This window comes from Natrix helvetica (assembly GCF_964273705.1).
Source record: "Natrix helvetica genome assembly, chromosome: 5".
Classification (NCBI taxonomy): Eukaryota; Metazoa; Chordata; class Lepidosauria; order Squamata; family Natricidae; genus Natrix; species Natrix helvetica.
The window spans coordinates 41,624,653-41,647,309 of NC_138551.1; the positions used below are offsets into that span (position 1 = coordinate 41,624,653).

The 22,657-nt window shown below is 37.9% G+C and overlaps 1 protein-coding gene across 2 annotated transcripts in view; it reads left to right on the forward strand.

Annotated features, from left to right (window-relative positions):
• SNED1 (sushi, nidogen and EGF like domains 1) overlaps positions 1-22,657 on the forward strand; it is an 87,452-nt gene that overhangs the window by 49,534 nt on the left and 15,261 nt on the right. The window contains exons 12-22 of one of the 2 annotated variants that reach the window (XM_081954449.1): positions 908-1,021; positions 1,883-2,002; positions 3,078-3,194; positions 3,275-3,391; positions 4,910-5,023; positions 5,691-5,864; positions 8,624-8,737; positions 14,026-14,139; positions 16,007-16,120; positions 17,119-17,232; positions 17,964-18,260. In XM_081954449.1, coding sequence (XP_081810575.1) covers positions 908-1,021; positions 1,883-2,002; positions 3,078-3,194; positions 3,275-3,391; positions 4,910-5,023; positions 5,691-5,864; positions 8,624-8,737; positions 14,026-14,139; positions 16,007-16,120; positions 17,119-17,232; positions 17,964-18,260 — 1,509 coding nt within the window. The remainder of the gene's footprint in view (positions 1-907; positions 1,022-1,882; positions 2,003-3,077; positions 3,195-3,274; positions 3,392-4,909; positions 5,024-5,690; positions 5,865-8,623; positions 8,738-14,025; positions 14,140-16,006; positions 16,121-17,118; positions 17,233-17,963; positions 18,261-22,657) is intronic. The other variant, XM_081954450.1, reaches the window with a different exon arrangement.

Below are 22,657 nucleotides of genomic sequence, written 5' to 3' on the forward strand. Positions count from 1 at the left end.
TAACACGTACTCATATTCAAGGCAGCAAACATAGCTAATACTTCTGCTTCCTAATTTTTCCACAACAACCATGTCAGATGTGTTGGAAGATTTGCCACTTAGGATGGCCTGAAATTATCTAACTTTATAATTAATTACATTCTGATTCTTAACATCCTATTATGGCATACAAGGTAGCATGCATGATTTCTCTACACATTCAAACTCCTATTTTCTCCATATATCCATAGTGGATTTGATTATGGATTGCCTAGTTCAAGGTTACCTAATTTTCTTCACTGATGAATTAGGATCGGGATCTATAGCTTTTCAATATTTCTCCACTCAAACAAAACTGCTCTGGGCATGAAAACTAGTTGCCCATTTAAATCCTATTGTTTGCCTTTGTTTAGTGAACAGATGATTTCATGTTGATCCCACCTCAGCTGTCTTGCCTAAACTTCTGACTGACATTTCCATTTGTGAACATGGGCAGAAGAACTGTTTTTACATAACTGCCCAACCAATATTTTGATTCCTTCAGAGCCACTCCCTGGCATATGATCACTGAAAGCACCAAGAACCAAGCTAACAGTCCAGGTTTGTGTTGGCCACGAGTAATGATCTGAGCCTGTATCTATAGCTGATACCCTCCAGTTCTTTTGGGCTACAGATCAAGCCAGTGACTGATAATCTAACTAAACTGAAATGTTAGTCTAGGGAAGATAATTTTATGCCATGCAGCACTGCTTTTTCTCTTGTGTGTCCTATATCTCCTTCCTTTGCAAGTAGATATTTTTTCTCTGAGCTGGATAATTGATCCTGCTGAGTCTAATGGGTGACATTTCTCATCATTATAAAGCCCATCTGTAGTGTGCTCAGCTGTGTAATAGGAAATCACCCTATATGTGCTTTTGATCTATTGCAGAAGTGACTACTACACCTTGCAATATGAACACCCAGTGCCCTGATGGGGGTTACTGTATGGAGTATGGTGGCAGTTACCTTTGCGTGTGTCATACAGATTATGGCACTAATCACAGTAAGTAAAAAAAATGTTCAGAGGATTAGAGTGTGTCCTGATTATAAGAACCATGATGGGGAAAAGAGGAGAATTTCATGTAATGATGGCAATCAAGAGTGAGCCTTGTTAGTGAAGGTTAAGAGATAGGTTTAAAAGTGAAGGAGAGAGAAATACAATCTTGAGAAATGCAATGTAATTTATAAGGAACATGCAAGTGACATGGTAGTGTGGGAAAATAATATGCAAATGATTTGTACCATCTTGTTGTTTATGCTGCTCATGCAAATTATACTTTCTCTTGTAAATGATGTAAAATTGGTGAGAATATCAAGTGGGCTGTTAAGTTTGTGAATAATAGGAAGGAGAATATGTTATATCTTTCAAAAAACAGTCCTCCTGACATTTTCTTGGCATCGGTTCCTTTAAAGTGAACTTCAACATTGGAGAATGGGGCACTTTTTTTCTCAGCCATGCAATATGGGAAAAAGAGTTAACCATCACTCTTCAGAGTATTGTAAAATACCCAACCACATCTCCATCTTGACCCTGTGCATATTTAAGATGATGTCATTCCTGTGTCTGCAATCCCAGGATGCATGGCCTGGAACATGGATGTCAAACTCACCATGTCACGTTGCCATCATGTGATGTTTTGCAATGTTTTTCCCCTTCACGGAGCTGGGGTGGGCGTGACCTGTGCATGACACATCCAGCCCACGGGCCACCAGTTTGACACTCCTGGCCTAGAATACCCGTGGGCATCAGAATTCAGAGAGATGTGTCCTGTTTTTCCATGTCATTTAATTGAGCTCGTCTCCATGGGGCAGGTGGATTTTTCATTTAGCATCAGCCCATGTGAGGCCATGTCTGCTTTTGCAGCTGAGCCACCCTCTCCATGTGACTCAGAGCCCTGTCTGAACGGTGGATCTTGTGATGCTCATGAAGACTCCTACACCTGTGACTGTCCCCGAGGCTTCACTGGAAAATATTGTGAGAAAGGTACTTGACAACACAGAGGTGGTTGAACAGAATCTACATTCTCAAACCTGCTTTGATGAGAGACATCCTTTTCACCCAGAACAGGATTGGGTGAGAAACTGATTGCAAGGATTGGTGTTTTTTCTCTCATATGACTGAACTAGTGTATGGTTCATCCAGTGGTGGAATTCAACCAGTTCACACCACTTCGGGAGAACCAGTTGTTAAGTTTCTGAGCAGTTTGTTGAACTGATTGTTGGAAGAAATCATTAAGGGAGAGAACCAGTTGTTAAATTATTTGAATCACACCACTGGGTTCATCCTATGGCCAGCCAAAGTTGGGTGAGACCATTGAAGAAGTATTCTCTTGTTAGAACATTCATTATAGGTTCCTTAGTATATCTGTATCAAAAAGTACCCAATTCATTGGCCTTTAGAAAGTATTACATTTTGGAATTTGGTGTGTCTTAACATCTTATCTAAGAAAGAATTATCAGGTTAGTCTTTCTCAACCTTAGCAACTTTAGGATATGTGGACTTCAACTCCCAGGATTTCTCAAATTGACTGGGAAGTGTTTATTTGGAAGCGGAGGCAATATGATTTTATGTGGATGATCTGTATTGAAGATAATTTGGAGTATTCATGGGAACATGCAGAGTACTGCTGGCAACTCCTTAAATCAAGCATTTCTTTTCCTGGGGTCAGCAGACAGTCACACAAGACTCCATCCCTTTGTGAAGTTGAAGACAGTTATTAACTAAGCATCCCCACGTGCTCCATGAGACTTTTCCCTTCTCCTTTTTGTCTAATGCCAGCTTGTTCAACAAACCATTCTTAAAACAAAGCTTGGCTTAGCAATATTTGTGAATGTTATTCAGAGCAGAAATTGGTTTTTGCAAAGTATTTGGTTTTCTATCTTTAATTTATTCATAATCTGTATCTGTGGATTGGTTGGTGGAAGTTTAGGAATTAGTTTAATGTGATAAAAGGACTAGGCAAGCAAGGAACAGACTACTCCTTTCATCCCATTTGCATGGGGTGGAGGGTTTATTTTGAAAGAATATATTGCAAGTATTATTACTTTTCTCTTGCCAGAAAGACCCAAATTATGCAGCTCTGGACCCTGCCGCAATGGAGGGACCTGTAAGGAATCAGACGGGGAATACCACTGCACCTGTCCCTACCGCTTTAAAGGGAAACACTGCGAGATAGGTACTCAGTGACATACCATTTTGTCCCCTTGAAATGTTTGCAATGGTATAGTCTGTGACTTAAATCTTTTGTTCTTGTAGGTAAACCTGATCCTTGTACCTCAGGGCCTTGTCATAATGGGGGCACCTGTTTCCATTACATTGGCAAGTACAAATGTGACTGCCTGCCTGGATACACTGGACGGCACTGTGAAACAGGTATTGGCACAGGAGGGATCTTTTCCTATTGGAACATAATTGTGAATCCAAAGACTTTGCGTGTAGCCTTTGGGCTGCACACGAAGTTTGTGGTTGGGTATTTCATTCATTAAGCAGCAGTTGTTTCTATCCCCAAAGAATACAGCTAGGGAAATACCCACTTTGCATTAGTATTTAAAATAATTATGGCAATAGCACTTAGACTTATATACTACTTTACAGCCCTCTCTAAGCAGTTTACAGAGTCAGCATATTGCCCCCCAAAATTTGGGTCCTCATTTTACCCACCTCAGAAGGATGGAAGACTGAGTCAGCCTTGAGCCTGGTGAGGTTTGAACTGCCAAATTGCAGGCAGGCAGCAGGCAACAGAAGTAGCCTGCAGTACTGCACTCTAACCACCGCGCTACCACATCTCAGTATCAGTAACAGTAAGAAGATATTTTAAAATGGCATTTATTGTAACTGTTAGAAAACTGTGATACGCCTTTGAATAACCACTTATCTCTTCTTAATCCAGAGGACAGAACACATCCCTTCTGTTGTTGCTGAACTACAGTTCCCAACATCCTTCATGTTTGGCTTCTAGGAATTCCTATTTGAAAGACAATACAATCTCCATCCTTATCCTAATCCCCTGAAAGTTACATTAAATAAAAGCAGATGAAAAAGTCAGGGAAAGATTATGTTCAAATGCTCCATGTTCTGAGTAGTCTTTCATTGTAACTTGATTGGTACTTCAAGACTCTACCCACCTTATATCTGTTTAGTACAAAATAACGATAGCTTTTTGCTTGAACAGACAAAATATGATGGAAGACAAAATAAACACAGGTGAAGAGTGAAAAGACAATATTAGGTCTACCTCATAAGAGCCAAGTGACAAAGAAGTATTATACTTCCGAGACTGTAAAAGTGATTTAATGTAAATACATACATTATATATATAGCTTAGATTCCAGGAAATTTTAAATTACTGCTTTGATTTGCAGATTTGAAGGACTAAACTATATTAATGTTTAAGGTGCTGGCCTGAGACCAGAAGAGCCAAATGCAAATCTACACTTGATCGTGGAACTCATTGGGTGACTTAACCCAGCCCTTCAGAGTATCATTGTAATAGGATAAAGTCTTGCCATGTACAGCATATTGAGCCGTCAAAGAAAAAGGGAATGCAAATGTAATAATAACAAGAACTACCTAAAGGATACATATTTGGTTGCAGATTGGTCATTGTGATATTTCCAATGGTGATATGATATTATTAGGTAGGATCATATAAATGCTTCTTGACCAGCCAGCCCTTCCTTTCCTTATTTCATGCCCTGAGATGCCCAGGCAGGTCTGACGTTTTTTCTTGCATCAAGAAAATGTTTCAACAGACAGGAGCCTCCATCTAACCTCCAATGTATTGTATTAGTAATTATATTAGTAATCTCTGGTGTTAAGGTGCTACATAGAACCTTTTGTAAGCTGGGAATGGAACAGTTTGAACCATGCTGAATGGAATCTGTTTTACAGCTCCTTCTCCTTGTTTCCTGCATCCATGCAAAAATGGGGCCACTTGTGAGGATTTTGGCAACAGCTATGTCTGCATATGCTCTGCAGGTTACACAGGAAGACACTGCCAATCAGGTAACATTAGAAAAGCATAATACACCCTAGAGAAGACGTTTTCTTCTTGGAAAAGATAATAACTGTCACCATGAGATGCATCTGTGCCAGGAAAGAGGGCAGTGCCTACATTTTTTATTAAACAAAAACACTGTTTTTTTTTTAAAAAAATAGAAATACCAGTGTTCTAGAATATTCTACTTCACACTTTTTTAATTACAGGGAGGGAAAAAGTGTTTAAAACCTGGCAACACAGCTAGCGTAAGGCATGCTGGAATTCACAGGCCAGAGCTTTGCAAACAATTTTCTTTTCCCTCGGAGACTAGGGAACTAAAGTTTGTATCCATACTGATTAGAAGTTATGCCAAAACTTGCATTCGCAACATTCTTTAAATAAACATGCAGGTATGGTTGCATTCTTTTGGATGCCAATAGCTGAAAGCCTGCCTGATGGCAAGCTATAATAAAATACCTTTTCTAAAATAACACTGCACTCACGCATGAATGTGCTTTTTATATTTACACCCAAAAGGCTCATCACTGTGAGGTCTTTGGTTATGCAAGTCAAAGACTATAATGGCACTCATTGCTTTTTTATCTTCTGCTATAACCCCACTTCGCCGCTCCTCCTCCCTCCCTCTCTTTCTCTCCCTCCCTTCCTCCCTCCCTCTCTCTCTTTTTACTTTAGAGATTGACTGTGGAATCCCCACTGAAGTGAAACATGCTCAGTTAGCATTTAACTCCACTAAGATGGGCTCCTTGGCAATATATCACTGTGCTTTTGGTTATATTCTGAATTCCCAAAATAATCCTCGCCTATGTTTGGCAAAAGGCATCTGGAGCGACCCACCAGAATGTAATGGTAATTTGATTCACTGTATACATATGTTTGTGTGTGTGTGTGTACGTATGTATGTGATAAACTGAGAAAAAAGTGAGGCCACTCTTTTTCTGTCAACTTCAAACAACCATGTCTCTTTTGACTTTTATTTTTCAGCACTACTCTGTAACAATTAAGCATGTTAATTGTGGAAGAATGATTGAATGAAATTAATCCTCCCTTTGATTTCTATATATTTTTGATTATGCTTTAAAAAAAATCTTTGGAGACTGCTCTGCTTCTGATTACCCTAATTTAATAACCTTTAGATTCACTGGACTAATAATTAGTCCGGCTAGGGAGAACTGAAGTCTAGTACCTCTGGAGAGTTACCTCTGGAGATGTAAAAATGCTATTATACATACTTAATAATAGTTGGGAGAATATAAACTAATTTCACTTATCAGTAACAAGATGGACTCAAATTTTGCAGGTGTTCGGAAAGCTGGTATGCATTGATTTATTTCCACATGTGACAATATATGATGCATGTGTATAAAGTTTTCTTGGGTGGAAAATTATTTCCATGTAAAATCTCAACCTCAAGGGTAGAGAAATGAGATTTTTAGTATAGAACTTTTCTTCTCAAGCATCTTCCCAATTTTGTACCTGCTGTTTACTATTAAAAGAGAATATCCTAAATATAGGAGACTTGTTGCTAGGGCAAGCAGCTATCTAGGACCAGGAGCGGTCCCCCAGCTTATTACCATGTTGGCCAGTTCTGAAGAAAGTTAAAATGTGGAATGTTTTCAGAGCATCTGTTTGCCTGCTTCCATTCTGAGCAGTTTGGCTCAGACAAGGCTAGTATCTCAGTCCTGCAATATAGCCAGCAAACATAGCACTTGCGAACTCAAGAACATTATTGTGTGGACAATTCTTGACAGAAGAAAAGTGGTAAGATAATGCTGATATGGCTGCAAGACATAAATATTGAATAGGTAGGGTTTGTTATGAAGGAAAAGTCATTCCCTTTATCATCCTGTACAAATAGTAGGAAACTCCTGTTATCTACTGTAATCAATGGCACCTACAGATGACTGATGTAATATCCTTAACTCCAAGTATCATTTAACTATATAAAGTTTGCTTCTATATAAATCAAGCATTATGCTTATGAAGATACCTGTACCCTGGAAGTGATTTAGTCTAGGTTTCTGAAAGCCACACTTCATGTCTCTCATTCAAATGAGCTTGGATACGTTTGGCCTGAGGCTTTGCCATCTCAAAGTTTGGCTGAAACATTTTGGGGAGGGGGGAGTGAGTTCCTGATTCATCACATCCTACTGGATAGTTTTTCCTCATCCCTGAAGAGACAAATTGACTCTGGCATGACATATTGTGGCTTTTCACTCCTTCATTCATGCTTGGTCCAGATAAAGCCTTCATTGAATTTAAATAGAGAATTTGAGATTTATAAACTTACAAAATGGTAGGGTTACAATTATGCAGCTTTATGGAATAATTGCAGGTTCTTCATGAACAATTCCTACATATCTCTATAATATCTTACATGTTCCACATAGGGGATTTTTTAAAATCTTAGCTCAAATTGCCACACTACCAGCTATATTAATCTCCTGTAGAATAATTATATGTGCATTTACTCTGATTTAAAGTTTGAGCCATATATAGTTGCACTGCCAATTGTATCACCCATGATGTTTGGCATTCATAAACCTGATTTTCAGAAATTTTAATTATGTCTCTGATCTTACAATCTTCCTTCTGCGAGATTATAAAGATTGCAAGTTTCTAGCAATAGCTATGGTTTGCAAAAGTCAGTATCTTTTTTTTATTGTTTCAGGTTTGATTTTTCTGTATTTTAAATATTGTTCCTGTGTTTTATGGTGCAGAGAGGGAGAGAAGAATGAAGGAACTACATTTCCATAAGGGGTTTCTGCTCACTATTATCAGCACACATAATAGCCAACAATGATTACAATAACAACAATAATTATAATTATAATACAATAATATAAGTATAAGTATACTACATTTCCATAAGGAGTTTCTGCTCACTGTTATCAGTGCACATAATAACCAACATTGATTATAACAACAATATTTATAATTGTCACAATAATATAATTATAACAATTATTATAATAGCAACAGCAATAATAACCAATAATGATTCTTCCCTACAGTAAAGAGCTGCTAATAAAATTCCAAAAGGAGGTAATTCTTCTTAAAGAAGGGATGAAGCATTCACTCCCCAGTGTATATGCTTCAAGTCTACTAAAGCATCAGAAAAATCTTCCAGAATTTAGGAAGCTGTCTTTTACAGTGACATTATGTGTACAGGTATAAGGTCCATTTGTAACTTTTAACAATTACTTGCACTGAGTTGTAGCAGTTCTCTGGTGTTTTGGATGGATGTCTTAGTTCCACTTTGGGTTGTTGGGGTTTGAATCTAGAAATGTTTGTATCACATATGGCTCTTCTCATCCAGTGAGAAGTGTGTTTTGGGGAGAACAGCAGATATTGCAATTGTTTTCTCCTTTTTTCTGTTTACTTATTTCTGTTAAAAACCAACATTGTGCAACCCTGAATTCGGATGATTGGAAGGGAGGGTTATTTTTAAAATGCACAATTTTTGATGTTCATACTAATGATACCTCATAATCTATAAACGTATAATTTAAGAAGCAAGATTGTGGAGTCTCTTTCCAGATGCTTTCTAGGCATCAGATTTTGCATTGCAGATAGGTGATGCTTGTTTCTTTTACCTTATTTTACAGAAATCGATGAGTGCACATCTCAACCCTGTCTGAATGGGGGATTGTGCAAAGATCAAATTGCCCACTACCTTTGCTTGTGTAAAGCTGGCTATACAGGAAACAACTGTCAGTCAGGTAAGAGAACATAGAAACATCTTTGCTAGGAAATTGTTTAATGTCATTATTTATTAGTGAATTACATTTCTCATTGGATCACAATTCTATTAATACTTTGGAGCATTTGACCTCAAAAGCAGGGCTACTACATACCGGGTGCCAAAGTCAAAATGACCACTAGGACATGACAAAGAGATTCAGAAAATCCCAACACTATCCTACCATCTAGTGCACTTCCAATTTTTGCAGCCCATATATGATCGCTATATCTGAAAGCTTTCCTAAAACATTGTGTTGTAAGAAATTGACAAAACTCTATGAAAGAATGGGCAAGATTCTTTCTGGGGAAACCATCCATTGTTATTGGACTAAGTTGGATGGCTATATAAATTGAATGAATGAATAAATAAATATAAAAATTTGCATGCAGGTTCTTAGGCAATTTTTGTTAGTTTGTCCATTACAACTCACTGCAATCAATGGGCTCCTGGCATCTTCCAAGCAAAAAGTTAATCAAACATCTACAGTACAATTGAAAGTAAACATTTTAAAATCTACATTTAAAATCATAACCCACAACCATCTACAATAATCACAATAACAAAAAGAAAAAGGGAACAGAATATGGTTCCATGACATACTGAACTGAAACACTCTCCAAAAAGCTCAAACGTTTTATCTTTGTCTAAAAGGCATCAGGGAAGGAGCCAGTCTGATCTCTTAGAATAGAATAACAGAGTTAGAAGGGACCTTGGAGGTCTTCTAGTCCAACCCCCTGCCTAGGCAGGAAACCCTACACCACTTCAGACAAATGGTTATCCAACATCATCTTAAAAACTTCCAGTGTTGGAGCATTCAGAACTTCTGGAGGCAAGTTGTTCCACTGATAAATTGTTCTGCTTTTCTCCTTGACTAGTTTCCATTGCTTCTTGTTCTACCTTCAGGTGCTTTGGAGAATAGTTTGACTCCCTCTTCTTTGTGGCAACCCTTGAGATATTGGAACACTGCTATCATGTCTCCCCTAGTCCTTCTTGTGTAGCCTTACCAAAGCATTATAAAGGGGTATTAACACTTCACGTGATCTTGATTCTATCCCTCTGTTTATGCAGCCGAGATCTGTGTTGGCTTTTTTGGCAGCTGCTGCACACTGCTGGCTCATAATTAAATGGTTGTCCACTAGGATTCCAAGATCCCTCTAACAGTTACTACTATTGAGCAAGGTACCACATATACTGTACCTGTGCATTTCATTTTTCTTGCCTAAATGTAGAAGCTTATTTATAGGAGACCATTCCCAAAAACTGAAAAGAAGCATTTCTTGGCTTTAGTTCCTTGTCAACACCAGCACTTTTAAATTATACTCAGAACCCAACCAACAATTGATACAAGACTTGACAGTATTGGAGTTATACGTTCCCAACATTGGGTATGAGTCAACCCAACAGGCCATTACATTCTGATCCAATTGCAGTTTCTGAGTGGTTTTTAAAGGCAGCCCTATACAAAATTCATTACAATAGTCTAAGGACATGAGGTGCTATAGTCAGGTCGTCCTGCACTAGGTAAGGCTGCATTGAGTGCACCAGCTGAAGCTGGATCCTTCTAGCACAATTTCCATTTGCTTTTGAAGCAGAGCCATGACTCCAGAAGGACTGTGGAATTGCAAACCTGTTTTGGAACCTAGAAGTCCCTGAATGTAGTAGATATATTTGTTTGGCAACTGACTAGTATTTTCAGTGATTATCTATTAGATGTATCAAACTACAGTTCCCAGAATTCCAAGCCACAAGTTGTGCAGTAGTTAGAATGCAATATTGCAGGCTAATTCTGCTGATTGCTGACTGCCAGCAGTTTGCCAGTTCGAGTCTCACCGGCTCAAGGTTGACTCAGCCTTCCATCCTTCCGAGGTAGGTAAAATGAGACCCAAATTGTTGGGGGCAATATGCTGATCAGATCTCTTGCCTGAATACCTGGAGGCTGGACAGGGGCAGGAAGAAGTCTTCAGGCAAGGTTCTGTTACTTCTCCATATGTTCTGGAGAACAGCTCTTCCTATAAAGAAAGAGTTCTAAGTAAATAAAGAAATCAAAAATATCACATTCCGAAATGTCTACAGCAGATCAGATTAAAATGGAAAATTAAAGTGCATTTCATTTAAGTGCAGTTTCACCAATCATTATGCACCCGACCTCCAGATGTTGGGGATAATCTTAATAACTAAATTCGTGGTGTGTGAAATATCCTCATCTCAAAATAAGAATTTTATCAGCTGGATCACAATTGGATAGCTGTTCTTTTCATTGCCTGCTTGAGAGAACAGCAAAACTTCCCATTATCCTTTCAGATATGAAAATTCTCTTTTGACAGACATAAAGGCAAAACCCTAAGCCATTAATGCAATTGAGATAGAATTCGCAGCTTTCTAAGAAGAATGAGAGGAATTAATGCTGGGAGCACTGGAAATAATTTATTCAGGAATGGAATGATGCAAGCTTGAAATAATGCCATTGTTTACAAGGGGAGGATTTCACAAAAAAATGAAAGTAGCAGAATATAAACCAAACAAACAGAAAGTTATGTTATAAAATGGTGGCCAATACATTCCACAGTACTTTTTCAAATTGCAAAATAATCCCAGGACATTCCTTGGCTATTGGATGTATTGTATTGTATTGTATTACATTTATATCTACTTCTTCATTGGGCTCTGTTTAGCAAGCTAAAGAAAAGAAAAGTAAAATCTGCCTCTTGTTCAGTCAGTTCACTCCTTATAGCTGTGATTGCAAACCTGTGGCGCACGGAGCCCTCTCTGCGGGCACACTGAGCCCAGATCAGCTCCACCACGTATGCGCACATGCCTCCCGCTGGCCAGCTGATTTTTGGTTCTCTGCCGCGCATGTGCGAGGGCAGAGCTCATGTGGGAGATGCACCCGCATGCGTGGGAGTGGGAGAAGACCCCCCCCCATTTTTAGTTCCAGGAGGCTGCATAACAGGCCGCGGGGGTCATGCATGCATACATGGGAGCGAGGGAGCATGAGGGATCACACATGCATGCGCAGGGGGCAGGACATGCGGGGGGTGTCATGCGCACATTACATTATGGGTGTGGGCATGCACTGTCGGCATGCACGACAACAAAAAGATTAGCCATCACTGCCTTATAGAATTGACTATCGCCTTTTACCTACTGTGAGCAAGTCCATCTATTTTTGCCTGTGTCAGTATAAAAGCAACAACATAAAACTAGCTGATTCCTTTGTTGCATCTGTTTATTCCTGGAATGGATAAGGTTGCCCTGTTCTTCTGTTACTGCTGCCCCTTTTCAACATGTCATCAGACAGTGAGGAATACCATGAGAATCAATGCATTGAAGCACTGCACTGAGTGGCCATTCAGAATACGCTCCTCTAGTCTGATTTGTTTGATTTCTGTCCCCTGCCCCAACGAGAGTGCCACTTTTTTTCTGGGATGCCTATGTGTCTTCAAGTTAGTCTTGACTGCTGATCACTTCCTGGGCTATAGACTCTGCAGTTTTCTTTGCAGATTTTCAGAAATAGTTTGATATTCACTACTTTCTGAGAGAAAGGGACTGGAACCAGAGTAAATCCGGCTGGTTTTGTGTCTGTGTTCCCTCCTGTACTCTGCAGCACCCACCACCTGTTCATTCTCATCCACCTGTGTGCCCTACCACACTCCACTGCGACACCTTCCTGCCTGGCTAGGCTCCCAGTAGTCACCTGCATGCTCTCCCAGACTCCACAGCAGCCAAACCATGCCTAGACATACTTGTGGTTCACGGCGGCGGCCATGTCTTCACCAGGCTGCCACTGACCTGCTTGCAAGCTTCCCAAAACTTGCCACTTTGTGCCGGCTTCCACATTGACTTTGCTTGTTGGAAGCTAGCAGGAAGTCCTTACTTAACAGCCGACAAACCTCTTCTAACAATGGCAGCAGAGACTGCCAGGATTGCCATTGTTAAGCCATGTAGTCACATGTTGTATTTTACAACCATATTGCTTAGTGACAGAAATCCCAATCCCAATTATCTTAGCTAAGTAAGGACTACATACTGTTTCAAGGTTGCTGATACCCACACATAAACACAGTGTTCAAAGCTTTCAGATTCCAGGTGACAATTGTGGCTGTAATCACAAAAAAATATGGCTACTATGTCTTATGGTGCAGATACACTTCAGGATATTCCTAAAGTAAATTCGTGGTAAGATGTCGCTTCTTTCTGGAATGAAATTGTAAAGATCTGGTCCTCTCTCCTCTACTTTGATGGAAATCTTGGGAGAACTTGGTGTCAAATGTAGCTGTAAGGTGAGAGATATGAAACGAAGTCAAGAAGCAAAGTGCTTATGGAAAAGAACAAATGCTAGGTCAAAAATGTCTGTATGAAGACTGACTACTTACCAGAAGGAGGGGATCTGCTCGCATCTTCTAACACTCTAAAATCAACCTCTGATCACCTGTTGGACATCGAAAGAGAAAAACAATACTTGTATACTAGTACAGTTTATAGCAACTTAAGGCTGTCTCATTCGTTGATTGGGAATATGAGAAGAACAACATTTTGATGCAAAGTAGGGGGTTCATATTGTCAAGGCATAGTTGTACTATAGCTACTAGCACACAAGGACAAGCCATATGAGTGAGTCATTCTTCCAGTCATAAATGACACCCTGTGGTTTTGTTTTTTGGAGGCTCCTAGGAATTCTATTGTTACAATCATTTGCTAGTGCAAAATTGCAATTAAGTATGGTTATACTCACATTCCTTGGCATATAATTCTAAGAAATGCATATTATCCTAAAGCATATCCTCAGCTACACCAAATATATATGCCTGAGACACTGCCAAATGTTTTCGGTCTCTTCTGGGCTTTTTATCCTTCATTGTCCTGACAAGGATCTTCCATATCTCTGTCAACGCCACCCCCCTCATTCACTACAGTGTAGTGTTAATTATAATGCATCGTTTACTGCATATATTGATCTTCATATTGTTCTGTCCCTTTGCTTGCACAAATAATTATTAAGTCTCATTCATTTTTGTACTATGTAGTTTTAAGTGACAATTCATTGTAGTTCTCAAACTTTGAGGAGCTGCTGTGGCTATCAAGTATGAAAGTTATTTTGCAACTTTGCAAAAGTAAAACAGTAAGGTTTAATTGGAAGGGTAGGTAAGACAAATCACTTTAGACTTCATGAAAAATTACTCCATGGATGTTCAATGATGCTGGTTTCCTAGCACATCATTACTGTTGGGTTGAATAATTCAATTAATTTTTCTTTCACCCCTGCAGAAATTAATGAATGTCAATCTAGTCCATGCAAAAATGGTGGAGTCTGCAAAGACCAGCCAGGATCATTTATCTGTCATTGTTCTGAAGGCTTCGTTGGAATGCAGTGTGAAATGGGTAAATAATGAATGAATGAATGAATTCTAAGAAACTTCTTAGAACTTCCAATATTACTTCTTACTAACAATGGAAGATAAACATCTTTGTGTTGTTTGATGTCTCATAAATACGCTTTATTCAGTATAAATGTTCATTTAACTATTACAGTAAAATCATAGCTATTTAAAGAAGTTATTCCTTCTGACACTGAAAGGCAGGTTGTTTGTAGGTTGTATAAACCTTGTAGCTGGTCTATGCACAGCAGTATAAATTAGAACATATCACTGCTCTAATTCTTAGAAAATGCTATTTAGAGATTTACAGAATTTATACTTTCTGATAGAGATTTTAGATAGCATGAAGTAATCACCTATTCATCTCACTGAGGATGAAGATAATCTGCAGTGACTAGGCTATGTTGAGCCAGCTGTAATGTATTCCTATTATTTTTAGATTTTTTGTACATCTCCCCTGTCATGAGGCTATTCATTACAGACAGTTAGATTTTCATTTCAGATAGTCCACTCAAGTGGTAGTTCTTAATGAAATTGAAACCTCTGAAAAGGTTGCAAAAACCAAATCTGAAATGGTAGTCACCTGGGCCCCATAAGTATTTTTCCTTAGGTTTTCATAAAAATAACAGTGTCATTATCGGACATGCCTTTCCTCCACCAATTTCATACTCATTAAGCAGAAAGTATACGCTGCATTCAGAAAGTATTCAGATCCTCTTCACTTGTGTCAATTTTGTTATGCTGCAGCCTGATTCTACAGTTGTTTAAATTAATTTTTTTCTCATTAATCTACACTCAGGATCCCATAATGACAAGGTGAAAACAGAATTTTAGAACTGTCTGTAAATTTATTAAAAACAAAAAAAAACCCTGAGAAATTACATTGGCATAAGTGCTCAGGCCCTTTGCAAATAACATGATTCTCTGATCCGTTGAAACTAAAATTGAACTGTTTGGCCTCAATTCTAAACATTATGCCTGGAGGAAACCAGGTACCATTCATCACCTGCCCAATACCATCCCAACAGTGAAACATAATGGTGACAGCATCATGCCGTGGGGTGTTTTTCAGCAGAAGGGAGAAGTCTGGGTTGAGGGAAAGCTGAACTGGAGCAAAGTACAGGGATGTCCTCAATGAAAAGATGTTCCACAGGGCTCAGGACCTCAGACTGGGCCGAAGGTTCACTTTCCAACCTGGCAACGATCCTAAGCACACAGCCAAGACAACACAGGTGTGACTTTGGGAGAACTCTGTAAATGTCCTAGAGTGGCCCAGTCAGAGCCCTGACTTGAATGCTGTTGAACATCTCAGGAGGGACTTAAAAATGGCTGTCCACCGACGGTCACTATCCAACCTGACTGAGCTTGAGAGGATTTGCAAGGAAGAATGGCAGAAAATCCCCCAATCCAGGTGTACAAAGCTTGTCGTGTCATACCCCAAAACACTCCAGGCCAGTGGTGGGATTTAAATAATTTAACAACTGGTTCTCTGCCCTAATGATTTCTTCCAACAACCAGCTCACCAAATTGCTCAGAAAGTTAACAACCGGTTCTCCTGAAGTGGTGCGAACTGGCTGAATCCCACCACTGCTCCAGGCTGTAAATGCTGCCAAAGATGCTTCAACAAAGTACTGAGTGAAGGGTCTGAATAATTATACAAATGTGATATTTCAGGTTTTTTTTTTTTCTTTTCAATAAAATTACAGACATTTCTAAAATTCTGTTTCACTTTGTCATTATGGGGTACTGAGTGTAAGTTACATTACAGCAGGCATCTTTGTAAAGGGCTATCCACCAGAAGCAGAGTCAACTTCTTAATTCCATGTGACACCTCCTACAGATATCTGAGTGAGTGTATTTATGCTCCCCAGAAGTGGATGCCTGTAAATCAAATCCATGTCGGAATCGAGGAAGTTGTGAAAGTCACAGTGGTTCTTACCTGTGTGTCTGTCCAGAGGGATTCTTTGGCTATCACTGTGAGTCAGGTAAGGTGACACGAAATGCAAGGCCATTTAGCAAACTCAAAGGTACTTACTAACTTTCCAAGACAGTAAAAGGAATGTGTGTGTGTGTGTGTGTGTGTGTGTGTGTGTGTGTGTGTGTGTGTGTATAAGAACAGAATACATACATACATACATACATACATACATTACATACATACATACATGCATACATACATACATACATATATTTGATAAATAAATAAAGGGAGACTAGTATAGATCCATTTCAAGCTATTTAGCTCTCATCAGCTAGCCATACCCTTACTGGGATTCGAACCAGGGCTGTATTACATATTAGGCAGTTATATTAGCCACTAAGCCACAGACTCTCCTCCTTATCAGCTGAGCCAGGGAAATAGGTATGTATTTGTGTTACAACCCCTGGTATGCCCAAATATGGGAGGGAGCTCACTACTCCCTCTTTCTGTCATTCGGCTCATTACAGAAGACCATCCAGGCAGAAAACCATATTTTTATTTTTAATGTTGCCTTTTTATAAGGAGGAGAGCCTGTGGCTTAGTGGCTAATATGTAATACAGCCCTGGTTCGAATCCCAGTAAGGGTATGGCTAGCTGATGAGAGCTAAATAGCTCGAAATAGATCTATACTAGTCTCCCTTTATTTATTTATCAGCACAAATACAACACAAATATAAAAAGGCAACATTAAAAATAAAAATATGGTTTTCTGCCTGGATGGTCTTCTGTGATGAGTCGAATGACAGAAAGAGGGAGTAGTGAGCTCCCTCCCATATTTGGGCCTACCAGGGGTTGTAACACACACACACACACACACACACACACACACACACACACACACACACACACACACACACACACATATATATATATATATATATATATATATATATATATATATATAATACATTTTAAGGAAGTTCCGTCTTCCCTTACAAACATTTCCACTTTCATTTGAATAAACTGTGGTTCTCAATGAATTGTTTTGTCCTTCTGTCCTAGTTAGTGATCCCTGTTTCTTCAATCCATGTGGAAATAGAGGCTACTGTCTACCAACTAATGAATCACACCTCTGCACCTGCAAAGTGGGCTATACTGGCAGGAATTGTGAGAAAGGTAATAAAACCAAAAAGCTGAATCTATATTAGTCATGCTTGTCCTAGAAAATACTAATTGTATGGATTGAATACATTTTCCTCCTCATTTTTTTCTTCATGTGGGATGAACAAAATCTCCTTCCTAATTTCATCTCAACAATTTCAATTGCTGGATGGGGTGTCATTAGGAAAGTGTCACTGGTTTTAGAATAGCTACTGTAATTGCAAAAACATCTTCTCCTGGTGTTTTTGTTGATTCCTCTGAGGTAGCTGAATGCCACTATTTGACTTTGGTTTTCCAGTTTTCCTCCCAGGTATATTGTAATGTTGGCAAAGGAAATATGGGAAGGAAAACCTTTTCATTGGGAGGGCACAGTGCTGTTCTGGGAAGGGAGGTGTTAAAAAAGATAGTCACAACAGCACAAAGACCCATCTCTTTGTATATACATGTGGTGGTGATGGGCATACATATTGATTGGGACTTTGATTGCATTGCTACAACTGTTGTGACTATTTACAGAGAGGGAGGAAGGGAAGGGAAGAGAGAGAGGGAGAGAGAGAAGAGGCTCCTAAGATGGCAGTAATTTGAAGCAGTCTGTCAAAAATATAACAAATGGCTGTTGGGTGCCTCCAATATGGCTACGTATTCTGGAAGTTGTCCGACAGAAATTAGGCAGTGGAAAGCCAAATTAACTCATTTAAATGAGTTCTGTTTTCTTCCTTCTTTTTGTTGGCACTGACACCATGAAGAGCTGCTGCCACCAATGTCATTAAAGGTGGAAAAAGTGGAGGAGAATGGGTTGTCAATCTCTTGGCGCCCGCCCAAGGACCAGGCTGCCAAACATATGATTGATGGCTACGCCGTGACGTACGTATCCTTCGACGGCTCTTACCGCTGGACTGATTATGTGGACCGAAGTCGTGCTGCCCACCATTTGCGGGCACTAGCCTCCGGCAAAGCCTACAATATTTCTGTCTTTTCAGTCAAACGCAAATCGAATAACAAGAATGATATCAGCAGGCCCATCATGCTCGTCACTCGTACTAGTGAGTAGCTCCTTTAGAGGAATAGAGTTGTGGGTACAGAAATGCCCGGCTGCAGTAGCTAGAATGCCATGCAAGCAGTGCTCAAGGATCCTCGGGGCGTTTTGCAAGATCCTTAACAAATGTAACAACCTCCCAGAACCTGGCTATTTTCCCTTAAAGTTCCACAATCTACAAATAGCATGAACAAAGGGCACTTGGTTGGGGAAAGCTGTGCAATAAGAATAGTGGGACACCATTCTTTGATTCATAGTAGAGATTTCCTCTTTACCAAGCTAGCATAATTACATTTAGACATGCTGCTTTTCACAAGAATATTGATCTATAACTAGTGGGAAATGAACCAAGTAACAGGAACTAAAGGAAAAATGTTGTATTAATCTTGTCTTGTTCTCCAAATATATATTACCTTATAATCACAGTCTATAAAAGTCAAAGTTGCAGCAAATAATTTGCAGTGGCAGTTACAAAATTATAATCAGGTATCACCAATCTTCTATATGATGTAATCTTAGGCTGAGTTAGTTCAGATTAATTGCATTTTCAGACAGTGCTTAAAATGCTCCCCAAAAAGATCAAATTGGCGGCTTGATATTTTGATTTCTTTAATTGTAACAAGAAAAAAATCATTAAAAGGACCTCTGAGTTATCATGTTTGATAATTTATTTAGTTTCCTTTGGAAATAGAAAGTAAATTAATTTTGATTATTACTCTTAAAGGTATGGAATGTGTGCACAAATTATATACGGTTTATATGTGCTTCACTGTTTCATACTTGTCTTTGACACTAGTATTTGGGATCATTTTTTTTTTCCAAAGAAGAGTCCTGAAATGAATAGCACGGAGACTGGGGAAGGGAATTCCGGGTAATATTAAAGAGTAGAATTCCATAGAATTATAGAGAACAAAGTGGTTTAAAGTGTTTTTAATTGGGTAGACAAAATTGATATGAACTAAATGACTTTTAGTCTATTAAATGAACTGTTCATCTGCAATTCTTCCTTTCTTCTGTCCTGGTCAGAATAAATTAAGTGCAATTGAAAGACAGCATATCCTACTCTAATAGAACAAGAGCGCATATGAAGCAATAGACAAAGAAATACCCTAGGCAATGCTGCTAAACTTGATTTTTTTTTTAGTCTAGGAAAACAAGAGGAAAGTATTTCTTCTTCAAGGATATGAACTATAAGTCCTGAAAAGAACTACCTAAAAGGATGACCCTTAATAATAATAATAATATTTCTTATTATTTTGCAATGGTATCATTACTAATGTTAACAATTAAATAAGATTTTTGACTTGATCTCTTCTTCTAAGAATTAGATGCTGCCTTCAGTCTTGGGGAGATCTTAATATTGAGCACATGTGATACTTAATAAACTCAATGCATATATTCCTTAAACTGTTTTAAAGAGTTTAAGAGAAGACAAATGTCATTCTGCAGTATTATCTTCTCTAAAAATCTCAAACAGCTCTGTTGGAATTGGATTGAGCTCTAATGACACTTAATGTGGACAAATTTTATTTGCATTGTTCTCATACTAATTTATTAGCTCTTATCGATCTCACTAACTTGTATCAATGTTCTACTTAAAACATTTTACAGGGAAAGGCTTTTTCAAGTTTTATACAGGCTGCTTTATAGTCATAATGGTACAGATATTTTTCTTATCTATTTTATGGCTGTTGTTATTTCAAAATGTAGAATAAGAAACAGCTGGATTAGTAGACTTGCTATGCCAATGAAATATTTGGGGGACTAAATGTTTATGGGTGATGCATCTGAAATTAGGTTATTTTTCTGTGGGATTATGACTTGTGCTAGAATATGAATGCATAAGACATATAAAAGTGACATGCTGTTAGTACATTTGTTCCAGGGACTTCCCTACTAATTTGAGTTGCATAGCACTAAATTAGCTCCGCAGAAAGTTGATGAATAGATAGTGCTGTTGTTCGTGGATTTGCATTTACTATGCTGTTATGCTCATGACTGACTGGTGAGAATATCTATCCCCATTGGTCCCCTCCAAAAGGTGGAAATTATAATTCTCAGAAAGTCAGGAATACTAGCCCCAGTGTAAAGTATCACCTTGGAAGTAGCAGAACTACAGCTTGTTTTGTAAAAGAATAACTGTGTGTACTCATGAAGTATCTTTATTAATCAAATTTATGTAGCCTCCCATTTCATGAGAAGTAACTCCGGGTACTGTACAATAATTAAACAAAAAACAATATATGTAGTCCTCGACTTACAACCACAAGTGAGCCCAAAATTTCCATTGCTAAGCAAGAAACTTGTTAAATGGGTTTTGTCCCATTTTATGATCTTTCTTGCTGCAGCTGTTAAGTGAATCACTGCAGTTGTTGTTAGTAACCTGGCCGTTAAGTGAATCTGGCTTCTGATTTTTTTTAAAAAAAATTATTTTTTTATTTTTTTTATTTCAAAACAAACACAACACATAAAATCTTCCTTTTTTGCATACTGTAGAAAGTGCATCAGTTGGTTACAAAAGGCTTTTGTGCATCTCTTCCACAGTCATCAAGCATAATTCATATTAACTCGTATTTTAACTCAGATATTTATACATGTTACCATCATCATACCTCCATTTACATTTGACTATAATTGTTTAAACATCCTTCATCATAAAATATACCAAAATTTAATACATAACCACATACTAGCATTTCATTTACTATTTCTAAAATCCTCCAATAACACTGAATCTTTATATCTTATTCTACCTAAACATCCATAATATTCAATAACAAAATTTTCTAATCCTTCTTTCCAAATCATTATTTGCAATTTACATTCAATTTCCTTACGTTGTACCCGTGCCTATATATACCTTGCTATCATTATCCCTCCTTTATTTAACTATATCATATATCATTACATTTCCCCCCCCCCAATATTCAAAACTTAACTATATCTAACTTAGTTCTTTATTTATTTATTTATTTATTTATTTATTATTTATTTATTTATTATTTATTTATTTATTTATTTATTTATCTTTATATATAATCCAAGACGGTTTCTAATCTTCCTTTCATGGGTACCATTCAATATTCATATCTCATTATTACTTATCATGACACTACACATAGTATACATTATTATCATTATCAATTATTTGTTTATGTCTAATATCACTAAATTTCACTAAGTTTAGCTAGTTTTAAGTTATATTCTTCCATCTATCAACCTGTATCTTCCCAATAACGAGGCAATCTCATATCTTATGCTGTTCGTGGTATCAGTCCTCTTATCTTCTCTTTAATCAACTTTGTATGGAATCCTCTTAGCAGCTCTTTGTTTATACAGTCTCTCTTGTAATTTCGATGCCCTTCTTCTGTTTCCTCAATCAGCTTATCTATAATTGTCAGTGGTGTTATCAAAACGATTGCTGAAAAAAAATATCTCTTTAGGTCCATAAATTGTTTTATTTTTTTTCTTCTTCTGTATCTTGCCATCTGGAGTAAGTTTCCCCTCCATTTAATTCCTCTTTCAATATTCCACTCTTTCCATTTTCAGAGGCGAACCCATCACCATAAATATCAGCAGTTTTAGTTTCTTTATATTCATTTTCCTCTTCATTTTTTTGAATTTTAACTGCCACTTTCTCCATTTGAAGAACATTTTCAACTCCCCCATCATATTTTGCTGTTAAATGGACTAAATCATCCAACTTCTTCTCAGTCGTCTCACGTGTATTTGATAGTTTCTGTATTTCTGAAAATATCTTTTGCAGACTTAAAGCCTCTTTCTCCTGCTGTGATAGTGCCATTGTTTTCAACTATGTAAACACTGTTATTCTAAATTAGTAGCTTTTAATCACCTCTCTCTAGTTAGAAATACCTCAAAGGAACATCTGTTTCTTCTTATCGCTCTCTGTAAACAAGCAATAAGACCTTGAGGTACCAGCCGAGATAATCCATGAAAAAAAGTAAAGGTGTTTTGTTTCCAATACACAAAGCCTAACTTCCGCAGTGTTAGCCACAATGCCGCAATTTTTTTTTCCTTTTTAAAAAGAAACTGTCTTTTTTGTATTTCAAGTTGAAGAGAAAGTCCAATTCTTAAACGAGTTAAAAAAACATCCACAGTAATGACAGATGAGAGTTTTAGACCATACATTACAGAGAGTAATGAAAAAAAGAAAGAAAATAGAAGAAGAAAGCTTAGTCCGTTCGTTATAAAGGTCTTACATAAATTCCGTCCGTGAAGATAACATTGAAAAAAAGAGATAACCCCCTGTCAAAAACCATTCCAAATTTAATTCCGCCATTTATTTCTTCTGTTCTCCAATTTGAATTTATTTTAAGTTTTTTATAGGCAGTCACTCTTAAAACAATAAAATTTCCTCACCAGCTGGAAACACTTTCTCTTTCC